At 50.4% G+C, this 20,324-nt stretch overlaps 1 protein-coding gene across 17 annotated transcripts in view; it reads left to right on the top strand.

The window, feature by feature from the left end:
* The window catches only part of MSI2 (musashi RNA binding protein 2), a 253,167-nt gene that overhangs the window by 202,691 nt on the left and 30,152 nt on the right, over nt 1-20,324 (top strand). For 16 of the 17 annotated variants that reach the window (XR_008579862.1, XR_008579861.1, XM_054847380.1 and 13 more), the window contains exons 9-10: nt 897-1,011; nt 8,046-8,120. Coding sequence is in view for 15 of the 17 variants with exons in the window: in XM_054847380.1 (XP_054703355.1) it covers nt 897-1,011; nt 8,046-8,120 (190 nt within the window). In the remaining 2 variants the exon portion in view is untranslated. Of the gene's footprint in view, nt 1-896; nt 1,012-8,045; nt 8,121-11,573; nt 13,006-20,324 lie in introns of those variants that run through there. The other variant, XM_054847388.1, reaches the window with a different exon arrangement.

Genomic DNA, 20,324 nt, shown 5'->3' with positions numbered 1-20,324 from the left:
GGTAGCTGCCGGCTTGCACGTGGGGCGCACGCCCGCCTTTGCCTGCTTGTGCGAGCGATGGAGGCGATGCGGGAGATGCAACCCTGCTCGGAGCCGACCCTGTGAACCCTCCACGCCAAGCAGCCCCGTTCCCGAGCCCCCATCACCGCGTCCACCGGGATAGCTCCAGCTGGCTCCGGCTGGGCTTACGGCACGGCCACGGCACCAGTGCAGGGGCAGCCGGCCGGGGCGCGAGTCGGCAGTGCCAGGGCAGGAGAACGTGGAAAAAGTGCTTTATTTCTCCCTTTTCCCATCCCAAAAGAGGCTGGGAACCGGCAGCCGCCGGCCGGGCTGGCTCGCCGCCTCTCACGAGGCGTTGGTGGGGGCTCGCGGTGTGGCTCGGGTGGCATTAAGCAACTTCAAAAGGCAGCGGGAGTAACTGGAAGTGAAAGAATGCAGATCGTTTATTAATAGGGTTCACAGAAATTTTCTGCTGGGTAGAAATATTGATTCTTTATTCCTATTTTAAAAGGAGCTTTTTGTAATGATCACCGAGAGTCATTTTCTGTTATCGATTGCAATAGAGCTGTGCTGGAGCCCTCCCTCCGTTCATTCCACGGAGTACCATCGCGAGGGAGCGCAGCACAGGTTTTCCTTCCAGGACCGCGGCAACTTCTTAAAGCAGCGTTTCTGTCGTCGTTACAGTGGGGTTTTGCTGTGTGTGTTGAGAGAGACGTACACGTTTGCTCTTTTAAATCCATTTACGCTATTCTTAAAGTTCACCTTTGGGGGGGGGGGGCCGGTGTGGGGAGGCAAATGCTAAAAATAAAACTCCCCCCCTTAAGTAGATCAGTTCTGCATTTGACATTTACATGGAATTCATTTGCATCTCATTTGTACATGTTTCTGCTCAATAGGTAGAATGTAAGAAAGCACAACCTAAAGAAGTGATGTTTCCACCAGGGACGAGAGGAAGGGCACGTGGATTACCGTATACCATGGACGCTTTTATGCTAGGGATGGGAATGTTGGGTAAGTGCCGTGGCCACCGCACGTCTCCCGGAGCCAGCGGCTCCCGTGTTGTCTCCCTGATTTCGGAACGCTTAAGGCGCAGGGCTGAGCAAATCCCTGCTCCTGTGTGGGTGCGAGCCCGAAACTTCAGCAGGGGTGGAGTGGGGAAAATAATCCTGTCTGTGGTAAATGATTAACTTCCCCCCCCACCTTCTTCCTGGAATATAAAAATTTGCATTTAAATGGATGTTTTAAATAGGCTGTTTTACTCGCAAAAATAGAATGATGAAAGATGCAGTGTGTTCATTCTGACTAAAAATGATCTCTCCCCTTTTTTAGAGGAATTGAGTCACACATTATTCCCCTTCTTTTAAAGGTATCTTTGACAGTTCAGCATAGATAATTGAAAATCTTGCCGGTTCTTAAATGGCATGCAAGATGGAGAAAGCAGGGAGATGCGTAACAGTACAGGTCGCAACAATAATTACAAGTTTCAAGGAGATGGAACGGTATTTTAGTCCAGAGTATTGTGTCCAGAAAACACTAATTAAATGGGATAAATGATATTTAATGGCAAAATTCTATTTGTGCATGAGGTCTATTTAGTTATAATTGGTTCTCATTTGTTTCTGCCTAGATAGTTCTTTCTATATAATGCGACAACCCCTTGCTTGATACTCTGTCCTCAGATTTACTAAGCCACAATGCTGCTAATCCGTTGCCAACGTATCTTTGTAGAAGCCCGTGTATTTTCAACTGTCTGCTCCCTTTGTACCACCGGACTGTCCCTCAGTTGTCACCTGCTGTGTCCCTCAAGCACGCAGGAACGAGAGGGCAGCTGGAGGCGTTCCCAGGCGGAAATGAGCCTTTCCCAGCCCGGTACGTGGCCCCACCAGGATGCTTTGAATTTGCTGTCCCGGGTTTAGACGATCCCAGGAGCTGAACACAAAAACCAGCCCTGGAAGCTGGTGCTGGCTCATCCTGAGCTCTGCCCAGCAGGTCCCCGGGCTGGCCGAGATGCTGGAGGACCGCAGGGCTCCCGGAGTGGGCGTCAGGTCAGAGGACTCGGTTCCTACGAGTATCAGGCTGTTACGCTGCGATGTCTGACTTCAGGCAGCGCTTGATTTGATAGGGAAAACTTTCCTGCCATGTTTGCTTTATCTCTGAATTAATAGTACTGCTGTTCGTGTGGCTGGAGCAATCCATTTCTGGGATGCGTAATTCGGTTATTTCAGCTGATCATCTATTTTTCTGTCCCCACACTCCACCGCCACCCTGCCCCACAGTGTTTGGAAATTACATTTTATGCTTAAAATATTTATCTTCTTCTAGTCAGCCTGTGATTTCATTACCTGTGTGTTCCCAGCGTGCTTGAGCGTATGTGCTTTATTTCTGTTGTTTCTCTCTCTTTTCCGCTCGTGGTGCCCGAGGTTTGGGGCGGTGGAGGTGGTGCGTGCAGCCTGGCTGCCCCGTCCCTGCCGGAGGAGAGCGCCCGGGCCAGCAAGAGACCCAGGGCAGCATCCTTCTTCTGCTCACCACGGGCAGAGTGGCCTCAACCCTTCTCCTTCCAGCCGGGCAAGGAGTGAATGGAGCCGGGATCCACCCGGGAAGGGAAAATTCAGCCCTCAGGTGCAGCGTCAGGCATTCCCACCGGGGCTGCCTCTCTGGAAGAAGGTGCTTTCAAGCCACGAGAAGGAAGGGAAGAAGCCGTCAGCCAGCGGATCTGCTTCTGCGCAGAGCAAGTGCCGCGGACGCCTGTTGGCAAATCCCCATCCCGCTGCGGTGGGTCGGGTCACCCCGACCGGCTCTGCTCCAGCCGGTCTCGCAATGTGCTCTTATTAGATTTCAAATCAGGGTGACTTGCTCAGAATTAGTGATTGATTCGTGTTGAAGGCCAGATGCTTCGTTATCTGCTCTAGCTGGGTTTTTTGTCTTCCGAGTTCCCGCTTGCTACAGCGGCACCGTGTTAAATAATTAAGTGCTGAACAAGGAAATTGCAACTCATGAGAGCAAAGCTGGCTGGCCGGCCATTAGAAATCCCCGGTTTCAAAGGCTGCCTGTAAGTGTTGGCTTCAAGGCTGGGACGGGGCGATGGGCAGCGGCTCAGCAGGGAGCCCGAATCTCTCCTTCCCCGGCAGCTGCTGGCCCGTGGTGGGGCCCCGTCCCCGCAGGGAGAGGGGCATAATTAACCCATCAGACAACGAGGCGCATGGAGTAACGTATCGCCGGAGGCAGCGTTTGCAGTAGCCGAGTGTTTTGCTGAGATCCCGGGCGGCCGGTGTCGGCCCTACCCCGTTCCTCTTAGATGCCTGGCCGGACTGAAACCGAGCGATTGGGGCTGCTCTTGAAGGATTTTTATACCTGTTTCCAGAAGCCCGTGTTCAAGGTCACCTTCTCCAGATGCTGTTCATGGGCAGAGGAGGGAATCGGAGGAACGAACGCACGAGACAATCCAAAGGAAAGAGCGGGGAGCGACTCCCTCCAAAGCTATTAAGGAAGTTGGTCTTTTTCATTAATCACAGCCTCCCCGAGGAGCCTGCAGCAGCCGGGGTCTAAAGGTGCGTAGGCAGCCGCTTCTGTGATGATTTGGTTGATTGGAACAAAATTAAAGTGTTCTTCTGAAAGGATTTCTTGACTCCAAGAGCACGGGCAGGCTGAGCTTTTTGCCAGGATTGCTTCTGGGCTGTCTTGGGCTCGGTCTGCTGATGGGACACACGGGGTCTCAGGGGAGATCAGGAACATTAATTAGTCGCTCAGCATAAAGAGCGGGCTGGAGTGGGTTCAGTTCCAGTGCTCGCTCTCCCTGGCAGCCCACCTGGCAGAAAGAGCTGCTCCCCAGCCCCGTGGACACTCGGGAACAGGCACCGTGTCCCCCCCAGCCCTGTGGACACTCGGGAACAGGCACCGTGTCCCCCCCAGCCCCGTGGACACTCGGGAACAGGCACCGTGTCCCCCCCAGCAGGCAACGCACACGTCCGCACCTGAGCAGGAGCGGTTCGGAGGCCGAGAAGCTTGCCATTGCGCCCAGAAGCATCGCCTCTGTCACCTGGTCCTGGTGTGCAAACCAGGAGCCCTGTCACCCGTGGGCGTGGGGGTGTTGCTGTGCTGCCCCACGGCTTTCTGCCCTCCGTTCAGGTCTGTACCTGAAAATTTGAAAAAAAGAGACAAAAGAGGAAAACAACTGAGGAGCAACATTAATAGGAGGTTGTCTCTCTCTGCCCTCCCATCTGAAGCAGCTCTCTGCGTCGGGGACGTCGCGGCCGCCATTGCGGTGGTCCCGGCGGTGATGCCCGCCTCCGGAGGTGACTGCCGCGCTGCTTGATCTGAGCTGCGGCCCCGCAGCACGCGTTTCTTCTGGCGACGGGCGTCTTAGCCTTGCTGGTGTTTAATATTAAAGTTGGGCTCTCTTTAACTTGCAAACCCCTCCAGAGGCAGGAGCGCTCGGCCCATAAAGCTTACACCCCCAGAGTGCCGCAGCGATGTCTGATACGAAGAGCAGATTCCAGGAGGTCTCTAGCAGGCTGCGTACGTCGCTGCACGAGGCGGGCCGGGGCTCTGCGCTGCTGCACGCGCTCAAGCTAGGTAGGCTCAACTCATGCATAAAAGAAGCTTGTGCCCTTCAAAGAAAGTCATTCCTTTTACCATCAGACTCTGTTTAACAGAGTAGCAGCTGGCTCTGAGGCAGGATTCGGGAAGGGGAGCCCTTCGTTAGCACAGGCTGGCACAACCTCCCGACCCCCCGCAGCAGCACCCATGGCTGATGGACGCAGAGCTGCGGCCACCTTCAGCTTAGCTCTTTGCTCCCTTGAAGCAGGAGGTAGGTCAACGTTGGTGGACCAAGGGAGACGCTTCTACGGCAGATGTGTTTCTTCTCCATAGGTGCTCCCCAGTACGTGACCACCCCCTGTGTCTGTAGGAGATGACTTTTGGTTTGCATTCCCTGGTGCCACAGGTGCTTTTGTCAAGGTCACAGCACATTTCTCTTGACCCTGAGCATTTTTGTTGCAGCATGGGACTATGCTTCGGCAGAAGGACCCTACCTTTCCTTGCAAAGGACCTGGCGTTCCTTGCTCTGAACAACGTTGGGAGAAAATAATTTTCTTGCATTTACTGGAACATTTGAATTAATTTTGAAAGTAGAGGTCCCCAGCCCCCAACGTGCTCAGCGTTCCCACATATTAACCATGAGCTTTGGCCATCCTGGATCACCACGATTGAAAAGGAAAAGACATTTCCGTTGCCTGGTTCAGTGGTTGTGGACGCTTCCCCGCTTGGAGCAGAGCAGCTGTTTCTCCCTCTGGAGGTGCTGGTGGGATGGAGTCTTGGTTGTTGGTTTGAGTTCTGCTTCCATGGACAGGAGGGTTGCGCTTCAGAGCAGGTAATCCAGGCAAAACTTGGATTTTTGGTTTAGCAGCAAGAGATAATTAGAGAGATTGATCATGCCCCAGGACTGCTGAAGCAAATAAACAGTTCGGTGCCCAGTGCAGGATGAGAATGGCATCTAATGGAAATGGTGGGTAGGTCAGCATGGCCATAATTTGGCTTGATGAAGCATCCACATGGGCATGGTGTTAATGCGCTATTGATATTCAGCCAGGCAATTTCCCCTGCGCGGATCGGGCTTTGACTCGTTAGAGCAGAGCTGGGCACTGCAGCAGTAAATGAAGAGGAAAATTGAAGTAATGTTGTATTATAAATTTATGATTTCATCTGCCTGACCTAGAGAGCGTTGAGCGCTGGCGATGCAGGCGAGAGCCCCCCCAGGCAGCTCCGTCGGTGCCGTCAGGCTTGGCCGGGGGAGCCGGGCTGCTGCCGCGCTTGCACGCTGCCCTGGCTTTGGACGCAAACCACCGGGGCAGGAGCATCCCCGGCCCCGCAGAGCATCCCGGGGCAGCGGAAGAGATGGCATCCTGCACCGCGCTGCCGGCTCCACAAACACCACGGGCACGCAAGCCATCCCCCTCCGTGCCGGTCCGGCCGGTGCCACGGGGACCAGCGCCTGCAGCCCCCGCTCCCCAGCGCAGACCTCAGGCGGCGCCTGTCCCTTGCAGCCCCAACAGTCTTGAGCGGGCAGATCTGCTTTGGAGTCATTCAAATCGGAATAAACCTTAATTTTTCCACTTGGCAAGGAGAGGGGCTGCAGTCGGACGCCGCAGAGTGATTTTTTTCATGGTGGAGCTTGCAGTGGTGTTAATGGCGCTACTTACTTAGCAAACAATCCATTTATCAATATTATTGTTTTAAAAAAAAGGAAAAAAGGTTTGTAAAGCTTAACTCTGAAAGATCTGATTTAATGACAGAGGTGATTAATTTCTAAGGGAATCAGGCTGTTGAGCTGTGAAATAAATACGCAAGGGCTAAGCGGTGTGTACATATCGCTGAAAGCCGCAGCGTGCTGTCCTGGGATCGCAGGGCTGCTTTCCCCTGGCACTGCTTAATCCTGTCATCAAAATTCATCCAAGCATTTTTATCTTCCAGTTTTAGATTATGGTTAATAGGACGTTATATGTATATATAAATCTAATCAGAAATGGAGGGACTTGCTGCGGCAGAAAAATAGCTGTACGATGTGCGAGTATGTTAAGGAATAAATAAAAGCGGAGACAGCAGAGCCCCGGGAGGACCGTTCGGCTGCTAAACCCCTTCTGGGGTCCAGCCCAGCTGCTGCTCTCGTCACTGCCCAGATTCCTGCTGACTTCAGACGGAGCGAGGGCAAACTTTTTGCGATGGTTTCCTGGTCTGGAGAGGTCTTTCCTGGAGACTGGAGCAGTCTGGGCTGACGCTGACAGCGGGAACGTTGTGCAGCGTCTGTTGCACGGGAATTGCACAGGGTGATTCCTGTTTTTCGGAAAAGCGAGCAAGGAAACGCTGAGGATCAGAAGCGAGGTTGCAGTTTTAGGAAATCTCCTTGGTGTAGAGGACAGCTTGTGGCATCGGCCAAACCGGTCATGGCAAACAGCGGCGGTGGGACCGGAGAGGACAGCCGTTCTGCATGAGGGCTGGGAAATTAAAACCAGGGGGGGGTCACAGCGTGTGACCCCGTGGCTGCTGCCAGCCCACGCGCGGTTAGGGACTAGTGTCACCTCCAGCACGTGCACAAACCTGCCCGGAGGGTGAAACCCTTCTCCCCTGGCCGTCAGCGCTGGCCGCCCGTGCTGGCAGCGAGGCATGCCCTGTGTAAGGGCGAAGCCCTTGGCCGAGCACCCGCGGGGCTGACGCCCGAGCGGTGGTACCTCTGTCCGTCCATCACCCGCGGGCGCTCGTCCCGCGCCCACGGCCCTGCGAGGGCTCTGCCCTCTGGCCAGCACCACCCCTCACGCCCAGCCCTGCGCTAGAGCGGGCAGAGTTGCCTCTGCGTGCGTTTACTTCGGCATCCTTATGATCTCGAGTGGTCTTTTTCGCGTAATAAAACTTCAAAAGCTGCCTGAGGTTGGACGCGTTTCTGCGCGTATCAGAAATTGCTATAGGAAGTGGTTCTCGTAGCTGGGTTTTACTTTCCAGAAAAATTAAAAGCTCTTTGACTCTCTGGCTCATTGCTGTTGCTGCCTCTAACTCTTTGATGTGTTAACTGTTGTCCTTCACACTCCCAGGATAAAGAATTACTACTACCTTAATCTCCAACTGTCAATAGCTGTGAAGCAAAGTACATTCATTGTAAGCTCTCCAAATGTCAGAGCAAACCTGTGTTATGTGTTTAGCCTTAGCATTTGGCATTTACTCTTCCAGCTAACAAGTATGCACAGTCCTTGGACTTCAGATACCAAAGTGCATGTTAATTACCGGAGTGACAGGTCTCATGCACAAAGCCAGACAGGCGAGTGAGCGGGAAGCCGGCCAGCTCTAGATGTTTCTATTCGAGATAATAATGAAACCTTTCTGCAGTTTTGCATGAGCAGAATAAATCTTGGGGTTTAATACCTGCTGTAGAATCGAGTCTCACTCATCCTCCGTGTCATTTTGTGTTGTATTTAAAAACAAAAAGCCTGTATTAATCTTCACGCTTCTTTCTCTCTCTCTCTCTCTTTTTTTTTTTTTTTAACTTTTCTGTGCTCAAGGTTACCCAAATTTTGTTGCAACGTATGGCCGAGGATATCCTGGATTTGCCCCAAGTTACAGCTATCAGTTCCCAGGTACGTACATTTCATTTGCAGATTTACTTTTTTCCCCTCTTTCCTTCTTTTTTTTTTTTTCTCCTTTTTTTTAAATCCATAGCTGCAAGCTGAGACAGGCAAGTCTGCAGGGAGCATCTCACACAACAACAAGTTTTTTTACTACTTTAAAATAGATCTTTCTATATACATATTTTAAATACATTTTTACTAACGTGTAAATTGGTACTGGTTATTTGAAAACAAACTTCTTAAATTAAAACATAAAGCAACAGAGATAATTTAAGAGCTATTACCCTCCCTTTGATGGGTTTTTCCTTTCATGTATATTATAGCGATATACACAGACACACACACGCACAGAGACTCGCACACACGTTCCCACACTCTCCCGCGGTAAGTGTACGTTCGTTACAAGTGCAGTCTCGGAGTGAAAAGTCCGACCTTCCTGTGTTCTTTGTCGCTGTCTCTGGTGTCCTTCACAGAAATAGTTTGTAGCCGCCTGCTGATGCTTTGGTTTGGCTTCCGTTTGGTTTCCCCCCTTCCCTCGCCGCGGCGCTGGGTCCGGCTGGGGGGGCCGCAGCACACTGGCGGGGCACGGCGGGGTGGTGAAAAGCCCTTTCCCATCGCAGCGGGGCTGACACCGCGCAGGGCAGGTTCCTTTCCTTTCGCCTTGGGGTTTCCCGGGCAGCTCGAACGAGCGACGCGACGCTGCTGTGCTTACGGCTTACTCATAGCTGAAGCCCGCCTGGACGCCGCGCCGAGGAAACCCCGGCGTGCTGTGCATTACATTCCTGAGCGTGCTCGTCGCGGTCCCACCAGCCTGCGCGGCATTCCGGGAGGGGTGGGAGCACAGCTCTGCTCGGGGTAACTGAGAAACCCCCTGAGCACCGGCGGGTGCGGGAGGAAAACCGAAGACCCTCACGGGAAGGAAGGGAGCTTCGGCTGGGTGAGGATGCGGAGGGATGCTCGGCGCTGCCTGCGGCACGCAGGGGTGAAGATGCAGCCTTGTGTTCGGCACTAGGTCATTGGGATGACGCGTTGCATCGGATGCATACGTATTAGTAACGTCCGTAGGGCGAACAACGTCCTTGGGACGGTAATTTCTGTGCAGCTGGTTTTTGCAGGACTGCTGCCACCAAGGGAAACGGTGCTGCGAGGGGCTTTTTCCGTTCACAGATGGTAGGGCTCTGCGTAGAGCTCAGCTGCCTCCTCCCCACCCGTGCTACACCCTCCCGAACCGAGCCAGGTCCGAGACCCCCCCGGGTGTCAGGGCTGCCAGCGGAGCCGCCGGGGCGGCCGCGGAGGGGGGGAGCAGGCTGCTGGTGGGGCCAGGGCAGCCGCGCGGCTGGAGCCGGTGGGCAGAGGTCCGGGCTGGCAGGATCGCGGCCGTCAGGAAAGGGAGGAGGAGGAGGAGGCTGCAGAAGGCGTTTGCGTCTTGTCTCACGCTTTCCTCCCGGGTCCTCACGATGCCTTGTACCAGCTGATTCGTATGAAGACAGCTAAATGAGAGACACCTTTGATAAGTTAAATGATGAAAATCGGCAGAGCTTAGATGACTTTAATTATAAGCATGTGTAAAATGAACGTGTCTGCCAGCTGACAGCAGAGGTACCGGCTGACTCCAGCCCTCCTTATGTGTATTTTTACTAAGGGCCTGGTTTTTCGAAACGGGCCTTCCAGTTATTTGCTAGTTATTGTCAGTCTCTTGCAGAGACTGAATACGCAGAAGAAAATCGAAGCGGATTGTCACTAAAAAGCTGGTGCATCTCATTGCGGGCACCAGCTGTGCCTTCGGGAGCAGCACAGCGGTGGGGAGCTGCTCAGAGCCCTCCGCCACCTCGCTTGGATTTCCCTGCCCGTGGCCTTTGCTCCCCTCCCGCTCAGACAATTGATTCCTTAACAGCGATCAGAACCGTGAACAGAGTTGTTAGGTGGTTTTTCTCAGATGACTCGGGACTCCGGTCTCCAGAAACGCGACCGGTCAGAGCGGCGCGGGGCGCGGGACCCCTCCGTGCCGGCAGGCATGGCGCGAGGGGGTTGATGCCCCCCGGCAGGACGGGGTGTCCCCCTCCCTGGAGCCAGGTGTTTGGAGGGACAAGCGTTGGGGGCAGAGAGCCCCGTACCACAGGAGCAGAGCTCGGGGCGCGAGGGAGCGTGTCGGGAGCAGGTCAGGATTTGAGGACGGGGATGTGCCAGCACCGCTCGTTCCTGCCACGGGAGCAGCGGTGGAAGTCAGAGCCGCTCCACGCGGTTTGTCCTGTCGTGTCTCGGGTGCCCGCGGGGCTCTCCCCGCTCTCCTTTCGCCCCTCTGCTGCTCCAGACACCCCGGGGAAGGAATCGAGTAGGCAGCCTGACCGACCGGCCGTGGGGAAGGGGGTTCGGTGCCACGGGACGAATACGTGAGCGTGGGTCCAGCGCGTAGTGCTCCTCCTCCAAAGGGCCTGAACCCCCGACCCTTCCCTCCGCGTGTTCCGACGCTTGCAGAAGTGCCCGAGGGGCCCGTGGTACGACTGTGGCTCGGAGCAGGAGATAGGAGCACGTGCGACCCCAGTGGAGAGAAATCTGAAATCTGCTTTTTTAGTAAGTTGTCACGCCCAAAGGCTCAGTGTCGTGATTCGAAACGAAAAATACTCGGCCGTTTTCTGCGGGAGCATCCCAAGCAGCGTGCCCGAGAGCATCGTCTGCCTCCCGGCCCCGCGGTACCTGCACAGCGGTGGTGGTGCAACCGATGTGTATGTATAAGTATACATATAAAACAGGACACATAAATATACAGCTGTATTCCCGTGGTTCGTTATAGGGGAGACCTGGCGGTGCTTTTTACTCCAGCACGGTTGTGTCGGGCAGCCTGTTCTCCCGCGCTGGTGCCGGCAGTAAATCAGCCTGGCAGGGGGGCTGGAGCCGGGGCTGTCCCCGAGGGTGCCATTGCAGTCAGCGATGTCCCCGTTCCCAGGGTCTGCTCCGCGCTGCCTCCTCACCTGGCGTGTGGGCGTTATTCCCGTTCCTCCTCAGCTTACGCTATTTACTTTTTTAATTTAAAAAAAAAAAAAAAAGAAAATGGAATGCCCACCTGAATTGAACCTGTTGGTATTTACTGCTGGCCAAGTGAAACGAGGCTACAAATGTTGGGATCCACCGGTTTGCGTTTCCATTTCTGCACCGGGGCGCACCGGCTGCCGGAGCTGCTGGGGGGGGGTCCCCTGGACGAGCCCCCTCCCGCATCCTCCGCTGCTTGCTGTCAGCCCGGGGACGGTCCCTTGCTCCACGGGCGAGACACACGCAGTCTCTTTGGCGACTGCTCTATCTTCTCCCATCCCGTTAGTTTTTTCCTCTAGGCCTTTATAACTCAGTACATAGCCTTTTCTTTTTTTTTAATTGCAATCACTCCCTTTCTGTGTCTTTTTTTTTTAATTTCTGGGACTTATCTTTTCAGTTTAATCTATTAATTTCTGTTCTTATTTCACTTTGCAGACTATTTGCCGATTTCACAAGACATAATTTTTATCAACTAGTTCTTAAAGATGCATAACAAATTAATCGGGGTTTACTACAGTGCTAATGAGAGAGAGAGAGAGAAAAAGCCTGGGTGGTCCATGTTTAATATCAATGTCCACTGAAAAATTGCTGCTCTTACTGGCTGGTTTGATTGACTGGACTTTTTATTTTATTTTTATTTTTTTAAAGGCTCCATATCCTCACTGCTTTGAGTTTGCTTTTTATTTTTTTTTTTTATTTTTTTTTCCTCTGCTTTGTTATGAGTTTTTAATGCCCACTTGGAATGTAACTCACAAGGACTGGGGTTAGGGGCATTATAAAGGCATGACTTCTCACAAACTTTTTAGAAAGAATTTTATCAGGGAAGCAAAACTGATGATTGGGTCTCACAAGCAGCCCCAAAGTGAGAGATTGGCGCTTTTTAACGTAGAGACGTTCAGCAGTCGCGCAAATCATAATTAGGGTGAAGCGAGACTAGCGTCTCCTGTCGCTAGGATCATTAGCAACGCAGGGCTTAATTAGCAAAACGAGTGCCCTGTGTCCTCCAGTGTGGCCCTGCGGCGCTGGCGGCTGCGGGCGTAGCAGACCCACGCGTGTTTTCGCTTCGGGTTGGTGGCTCTTTCTAGAGCTGCCGCAACCGTGCAAGCGCCGCCCGCGCCGCCCGCGCCGCAGCAGTCCCTGCCCCAGCCGGTAGCCGCCCCTCGCCTTGCCGCCGGGATGCTCTCACGCGCTCCGTGCAGTCGCTTCTACTTCCTGACTTTGCTTTTGCAAATCATGGGCAAATTACTTCAGTTTTGGCAAGCGGGACGAGCTTTCCCCTGCTAGCTTAAGCTGTATCGCGCTTCTTGATCTCCACCCAAATCGTAGAAAAGCTGCAAAACTACGTGATGATGCCTCCATCCATTGGCTTCATTTTTAGCAAGACCAGATTCTGGGCTTTTGGGTAGCTAACACGCATCGTATTTAAATTCTGGTTTTCTTGAAGTGTTTCTACCCGTTTTATAAGTTTGTGAGAAGTAAATTGCATGCTTACAGTAGAACTGTAATGCATTTTAATGTTTGTTAATCCACTTGTTTAAAATGTCAGTGTCAAAGGCTCTACAGTACACGGCTATGCTGTTCATTTCATTAAAGATGCTTGATGTAATAATTGGTTAGTTTTCTTTTTACTTTTCTGCAGGCAATAGCTTTTTTTAATCTGTATGGCTTCTTATTATTTTGTTTGGGTTTTTTTGCTATGAATTGCTTTGCTTTTGTGAACTTGTCTTAGTGTGCATGATTTGCAAACATTTCGGCTATTGTGAATTTTCTCATTTTTTGTAAATAGTCCATCTGTGCTTTTCTTTTTTTCTTTTTTATGACTTTTTTCCTGTAAGTAACTGAGGTAGAAAATAATAATAAATTGTTTACAACGGATATGCTGTGTTGCTGCTCTCTTAGCTTGCAGTTTTAATATTTTGGTTTGGACGCACCAAATAACCAGTACCAATCACAATTTAATAAAAGAATAAAACAACCATCACTCAAAGCGTGTGACCCAGTGTTTGAAGAATCTGCAGGTGAACGGTTACGTACGAGGTGTGTTTGCAGCAAAAATTAAAACCAAAAAAAGAGGACAATGCATTTGTAATTGGGGGCAGAGGAGTGACTCCGTGTTAAAACCGCGTATTCCCAACAGTCTGATCTTCCACCACTGTGGTCAGTGCAGTCCCTGCCAGCCGCCCGGGGGGGCGGTTTAAGCATCAAACCCAAAAGCAAAAAGTTGTTGCAAGCTCGCCGGCGCTAACGTGCAGGAATCTCTTTCTGCCCTTTGGAAATGGAAAGGAAAACCAGGTAACGCTTGTCGCCGTAGGGAAGGTCCCTGGCTGGGATGGCAGCCGGTGTTCTCGGTGCAGACCCCGCGGGGGGTCGGGCACCGCTGGCCGTGCCTGTGTTTATCTCGGTTACGCTTTCTTCCATCGATACCTGGGTGGTTGGGGATTGTCAAAGTCACTTAGAAGCCTTCAGCTCAGGAAGTTGGTTTTTTGTTGTTTTTTTTTTTTAATTAAGGATTTATTTGCTTGTATGTTTGTTAAAGCTTATTCAAACCTTTGTATATGGGGAGAGGTGGGAAAAACAAATATTTTCACAAACTTTCCAGAGCTCAGGGAAATACACTTGCTTATTAATAATGATACTCCATGGTCCGCGAAGCCCAGCCTTGGGTCACGCTCCTGCGGTGCCCGATGCCGTGAAAATGCAGCGCGAGATCAGTTCAAAGTCTAAACTGATGTTTTTCATTATGACGAGAGCATTTAAAATCAACTTTCTGTGAATCTGTAGAGCTTAATTTAATTTCTTTCCTGATACCGGTCACAAACTGTTCACTTGTCAGCCACCAGCGCTGGGCAGGAAGGTATTCTTGTGTAAAAGTTATTCGTGATGCTTGCCTGGTACGTCTAATAGTTATTTTCTGGGTCAGGAAAAGGAGCTGGTGCCAAAGACAAGGGTAATTATTATAATAATGACGTGCTTAAGGCTTCTTTTTCATAGTGTCTGAAGGAGGAGGTGAGGTAAGGCAGTTCCTGTCCCCGTTCTTCAGGACACCCGGCAACGTTAGGAAGCTGCGAGTTACGTTGGTCCCGCAGGTCTCTCGCTCCTGGTTAACAACGTCCTAAGGGAGTGCAGGGGGAGCGGGAGGAAAAGAGCGTGCGCGTGGCTCCGACACACCGCAAAGCTGACCGTTTCATCTGTAGCGAGGTGTGGTGGTGCAAAGCGGCGGCCGCGCTCAGCGGGTGCAGCTTTGCCGTGTCGAGTGCGGTCTGGCGCGGTCTGGGAGTCGGTACGTTCACCAGAAGGAGCATTAAACCAAATCCCCGCGAAGGACTTGGCTGTAATTCTGCCGGGTCTGGCTCCCAACGTGATGTGTGTGGTGCTTCACCGAGCCACGTTCCCCTGTACGAGCGCCCGACTGCTCTGGTGATGTAAAGCGATTTGAAAGTGGAGATGCTGCCTACACGGGGCTTCTTTACCAGTAGGGAGTGATGAAGCTAGGATTAGTAAGAGCCAGCTCTGTAAAACGCTCTTTTAAAGCACCGTTACACAAGTCTAAGACTTATAGGACACTTAGTAATGGGAACAAAGTTTGTCTGGTCATGATAATTTAATGATCAAACTTAACATTAAGAAAGAAGGAGAAACTGCTGGCAGGTGCAAAACAGGAGGAGGAAATACAAAATATGTGTTAAATTGTCTATTCAGTTAGTTAAGCCTTGTAACAGTATGAGATGTGGAACGAAGCTGGAAATATTTCTCACTCCTCTGTCTAACCCTTTCTTAACTGCTTAAAATCTGCTCTAATCATCCCTGCGCTGCATGCTTTTTTCACCTAAAACACGTTACTGCATCTGCATGGCATAAAATGGTTTACAAAGTGCATTTGAAATCTGCTAGAACCACCTTAATTACCACTCTTCAAACCTCTCCGTTTCAGCCTCCATCAGTGAAAACAAAGACTATAGACTGGACCTGGTTTAAAATTAAGATTTTGGGTTTCTTCTGCTGGTGGAGGGCAGGACCGTTCACATTGCAGGTGCATCCCTGGAGTGAGGAGCAGCTGGAACTGCAGACAGCAAACTGAGAAATTAATATAGCAAAGCCCATAAATTTCCAGCCAGAAGGTACTCCTTCAAGTTCTGCTTAGATGACAGCAGCTTTGGTTTTGACGCAGGAAAAAATGGTGTCTAGAGCTGTTCCCCGAGTCCGAACAGAGCTTAAGCAGCTTTACCTCTTTGGTACATTTTTTCTGAGAAGACTTGCATTATTTTCAATGTTGCAGAGAATTGCACAAAGTTCCTTTTTCACCTCCCATTTCCTCCACCCCTTAAAATAATCTCCTGGATATTAAATTTAAGGTGAGGTTTTCAAGAGAGAAGCTGTTGAGCTGAGTGGGTGGTCCAGCTTCCACCAATTTCAATGGCAGCAGAGCGTGGCCAGTAAAAATGCTGCCTGTCCCCCTTTTCCTCCCCGGCACCGCTGGGCGAGTGGGGTTGCTGTTAAGGTTTCCCCAAACAGCAGGTCTGGCTATGGACCAAAACTGCCCAGATCCTTCATTAGGTTTTTCTCTACTGATGCCTTGAATAACCGCTTGAGCAGCGAGAACATCTTGAACATTGAACTTAAATGCTGATTGTCCTATTCTCAGCGCTCATCGATGCGTGGAGTTTGAGAAAGGCTTTAAAACTTCAGTGTCGTTGCCCTGAAAATGAGTGACGGTGAAGGGACAGGGAGGAGAGGAAAGGAGAAAACCCCAAACCTTCCGGTCTCTCGGGAGCTCTGCGTTTCGGGGTGATGCTGCGGCGGCAGAGCTCCGGAGCGATCGCTTCTGCTGTGAACAGGCCACAGCTGCAGCAACTGGGAAGTGTAATGAGAATAATTATTCACAAGAGTAAAGAGGCATAACGCAAACAGCCACGTATGGAAGAAAATGTGGATAACTCTATAGAATGAAGAGCGTGGTCTGGTAATGCCAGTTCTGCTGTAAGGAATTCTACGTGTCCGAGTTAGCCGGAGCACGATGGCTAGCCTGCTTTTAGACCTTATGCCTCTGTAGGTACAATTTTTAACTGTATAGCTGTTAAAAATTGGGAGCTGGGGGTTGCAAAGAACTTGAAGAGATTAGTCTCCTTAAAGCACAAAAACATTCAAACGTGAATATTTTTCAATCACATTTAGTAGTAGGATTCCAAGCTGATAATTAAGTAGCTTCCAAGTCCTCCGTTGCCCAGAAGCAGTAATATGCAGTCGCCGCAGTGATGCCCTGAAGGTTTCTGGGCTCAGGATCGCAGTCCCCTCCTCTGACCTTTTTTATCATGTGGATGATGAAATAGCCGGCGGCAGCTCCTCCAGCAAGGCAGGGGGAAGTTCCCGTCTCTGCCAGCGACGGCTGTTGGGCTCGAGAGCTGCAGCGTCTGCGAGCGGCATTCACCCGCCACTTCGAAACACGTAGGTCGTGGAGAATTTCCTACCCTCTGATAACCTTGGCTCTGATTAATTATCTTCTCTTTTACATAGTTGCCTCTTGTCTGCCTTGAATTTTTCCAGCCTCAGCCTCCAGACATGAGTTCTTTTTATGCCTTTGTTCATCGTCAAGGCTCTGTCTTTTAATAATACTTACCCAGATAGTTTAGATCATTCATAAAAATTTAAGCAAGCGGTTTAACCAAATAGCTCATTTTCTCTACCATTGAAGCAACTGAAATGAGGCTTGAAGCAAATCAGTGCCACTTTGCTGAACTTTAAATATATGCCTTAATGCTGTTCCATCTAACCTGCCCTTGTTCATTCAGCAGCAGGTGACTGAAATTCAGAGCTTCGGTGCTGTGTGACAGCTTGGGTACGGGGGATTCACAGGTATTCCTCCCCTGCAGTGAATTCACAGGTATTCCTCTCCTGCAGTGATCGTTTCATTTATACTTACCTTGTTTATTAAAAACCAATGGTAAGTGTTTGGCTTCAGGCTTTAAAGAGAGAAATGCTTTCATCGGAGTGATCAACTTGGTATTAAACAGAATTACTTGCTTTCAGGAAGGGTTTTGGTTGAGCTCACTCAGCTGCTTTCACTTGAAGCTCGTAATTCTCTGTGTTTCACCAGTTACTAAATTAGGGAGAATCCAAATTACATATTGAGTTGGAGTGTTGGATGGTAGGAGGTGTAGTTGTCACAGGACACGTTTGAGAAGCATAGTGGATGCCTTGAAGCTGCTATAGGATAGGAACCGTTTTTAAGTAAAGTAACTAAACTAAATCAGCAGCCAGCTTTTGCTTTTTGGCTCGCATTTTTGTGAATAAATAGTTTTCTTAGAATAAACTATTTGCCTTTGAGAAGTTTCCCAGTTTTGTGTACGGTGAAATAACTGCAAAAGGGTTATTACACTTGAAACGACACAGAATGATAATTTGGAGACAAACAAGGCTTTGTCTCACTCATGCATAAAGTCATTACTGGGCAGAAGTGCATCGTTCTCATTTTAAAAACCGTGGCCTGAGAGTGGTAAACAGCTGAAAAACGGGTCGTTTACTGTACATAAAGTGGAAGTGCCAAATTTTAAATTAACTCTGTTTGGTTTTTATTGTTTTGTTGAAATTCCAAAGCAGAAATATTTGTTCACAGTAACATCCATCTGCAAACACGCATCCGGTGTGAAGGCGCATTACGGGCGTCTGACGTGGAGAATTCTCCTACGAAATCTCGCCACGCACCGTACATTTTAAGCAGCAGATGCCCATGCCTTGAATAACGCAGTGGGCTGCTTAATGAGCTTGCCATTATGCATGATGTGCTGTATCTGAAGTTCACTAATTTTCTGACCTGGTGAAAGAGATTTTAATAAGCTTGATGTAACACAGCGTATAAAGACAAAGGGAAACATTTAATGGGGCTGTCACAATAAAGGACTCGGAGCGGGCTTGGAGGTGCTAGAAGTGTTAATAGAATTGATCAAAAGCTTAGGAGAGAAATTCTCCATGTCCAGGGAGGTCTGCCCTGCACCTTGCTTGGTCCCTCGGCGTGCTGTTGCACGGACGGCGCTATCCCACTTCTTTAAAGACAAGCCAGGGTCACTGGTGGGAAACAGGAGACGTTGCAAGTGGGGCTGTCTCCACGTTCACTTTCTACGGACTTTGGGAGAGCTGCGGTAGAGCCTTCAATCGAATCCCAAAAAGTTAATTGCTACTAAACCATGATAACGGTTGTGAATGATTTGGTAGAATCCCGATCTTTCATCGGTTCTAGATAAAAATTTGATTTCTCTGGGTATATATTCTCCTCTAAATATTGAGCATTTAGTTGTTAATCTAAAGCTTGAAATGGTAGCAGGTTTTTTTCTTTCTCATTCTTCTTTCCTTATAGAAAGGGAGGGGGAGTCTGAGACACAGAGGCCTGAAAGATGAAGGTTTTAAACATAAAGGGATTGTTTTGGGATGGAGCTTTCCCTTGTGCGTGCTCACCATTAAAGACTACGTTTTTGTCCAGTAAATTGGACCCACGCCTGCCTGCCTTCAAAAAAAAAAAAAAAAAAAAGCTACCAGGCTCTTGCCTCTTCTGCTTCACGGTTTTGAGTCTCTGATACTTTTGAAATGAAGCCTAAAGATCCTACAAAGAGGATAACACTGCCTAATGGAAAGAATAATGCAAGCGAGAACCCATTTGAAATGACAGCTGTGAGCCTCGCGAAGCTTTTCTGTGCTGATCAAAGCTGCTGGTAACGTCGTTTGAAAAGAGGGTATCAGTTTCCCCCTCTCCTTTTCCCACTCAACCTGCAGATGATTTTATATTCCAGACTTTGCATTTTTTCCTGGGAGATCAAGTGAACCTCCTAAATGACCGGTGTTCAGATCAGCGTGCTGGGGAGCACCATCGGCGTAAGAGGCAAAGCGGGGGGTGCAGCATTCAGAGCTCGATGCCCCGGTGCGCAGGGCCCTCCGAAACGCCCCGCACGGAGACGCGGTGACTGCGTCAGACTGAGCCGCGCTATTTGGCTCTCCTGCCCGTGGGTGCAAATACCCAAACAATCTGTAAACAGAGAGGCAGGGGTCTGCTTGCTAGGCGTAGTTATGTGGTGGTGTTTGTTTTATTCTCCATGCGTGTCCCATAATTTTGGTTATTTCCTGAAGTCCATTGCTGGAGTCAGATGATGACTTGTGAATCTCAGCTTCCGCTTTTATTCTTGTTTTAAATCCATGTGCTTATTGCTAAAGCCTAAACGTACGACCTTGTGTGCCCCAAGTGCTTTAGCCATTAGAAGCAGAGAAAATTCTTTGCGTAATATTTTTTGATGTAAGAACTAATTTCATGATCTTTATGACTTCTTTTTGGTTTGATTCCTGTTGTCTGGCTGTTTGTAGAGGACGAGGTCTTGTGTTCCTTGGGGACGCAAGATATTTGGAGTCTGCAGGGGCTGAACAGAGCGGAGCAGGTCTGAAGCAGGCAATGATTTCTCACGGAGGAAGCCCGGGCTGCACCGAGGGAATCCTGGCAGCTCGTGTAGAGGACAGGGGTAAAATGGTTCTTGTGTTTCTCACTCGCTCCTGGTTGCCTTGTAGCCAGCTTCAGGCTGGGGTAAAGGAGAAATCGGTGGTTTGAGAAGGGAAGGATCCCGCCAGGGCAGGGGATGGAGCAGGGCAAAGACCTGTGGAGGGAGCGTGCCCTTCACCGGGTGCCCTTGTGCCCCTCGAGTCCCCTTAAGGACCAGCCCTGCCCAGGCAGCGTAGCTCTCCCCAGATTTGTTCACAAAGCCCCTGGAAGATCCGCTCAATCCCGGGCTCTCGGCGTGTTCTGCTCGGTAATGCCAAGCGCAGACAGCGGGGCTGGGCGCTGCCTGCCCGAACGCAGCCCTGCCGCTGCCGGGTGTGCACCAGCCCGTGAGCCCCCTTCTCCCAAACTTACTTGTGCCTTGGAGAAGGCAGTTGCTTGCAGCCAGCCATTGACCAAATCTGTGACCTTAGGGCAAAGAATTTAAGAAGAGATGTGTCCATCTTCCCTCACGCAAAGCTGCTTCGGTATTTAAAGTGAAACTATTGATGCAGGAAGCAGAAAAAATTTATCTGTGAAGAATTGAACTCCAAATACTGGCTTTAGCTCGGACAGAGCAAGAAGAGAGCATGGAATTGATGTGAATCCTCAGGGCTTTCCTGGACAGCGTGCGAGCCCATTGCAAAACAGTTATTGTAAAATATCTTCTAATTGCA

The sequence above is a fragment of the Grus americana genome, chromosome 19, assembly GCF_028858705.1.
Source record: "Grus americana isolate bGruAme1 chromosome 19, bGruAme1.mat, whole genome shotgun sequence".
Taxonomy (NCBI): Eukaryota; Metazoa; Chordata; class Aves; order Gruiformes; family Gruidae; genus Grus; species Grus americana.
Note: the sequence above shows the minus strand (reverse complement) of the source record. Positions and strands in the feature narration are given on the sequence as shown.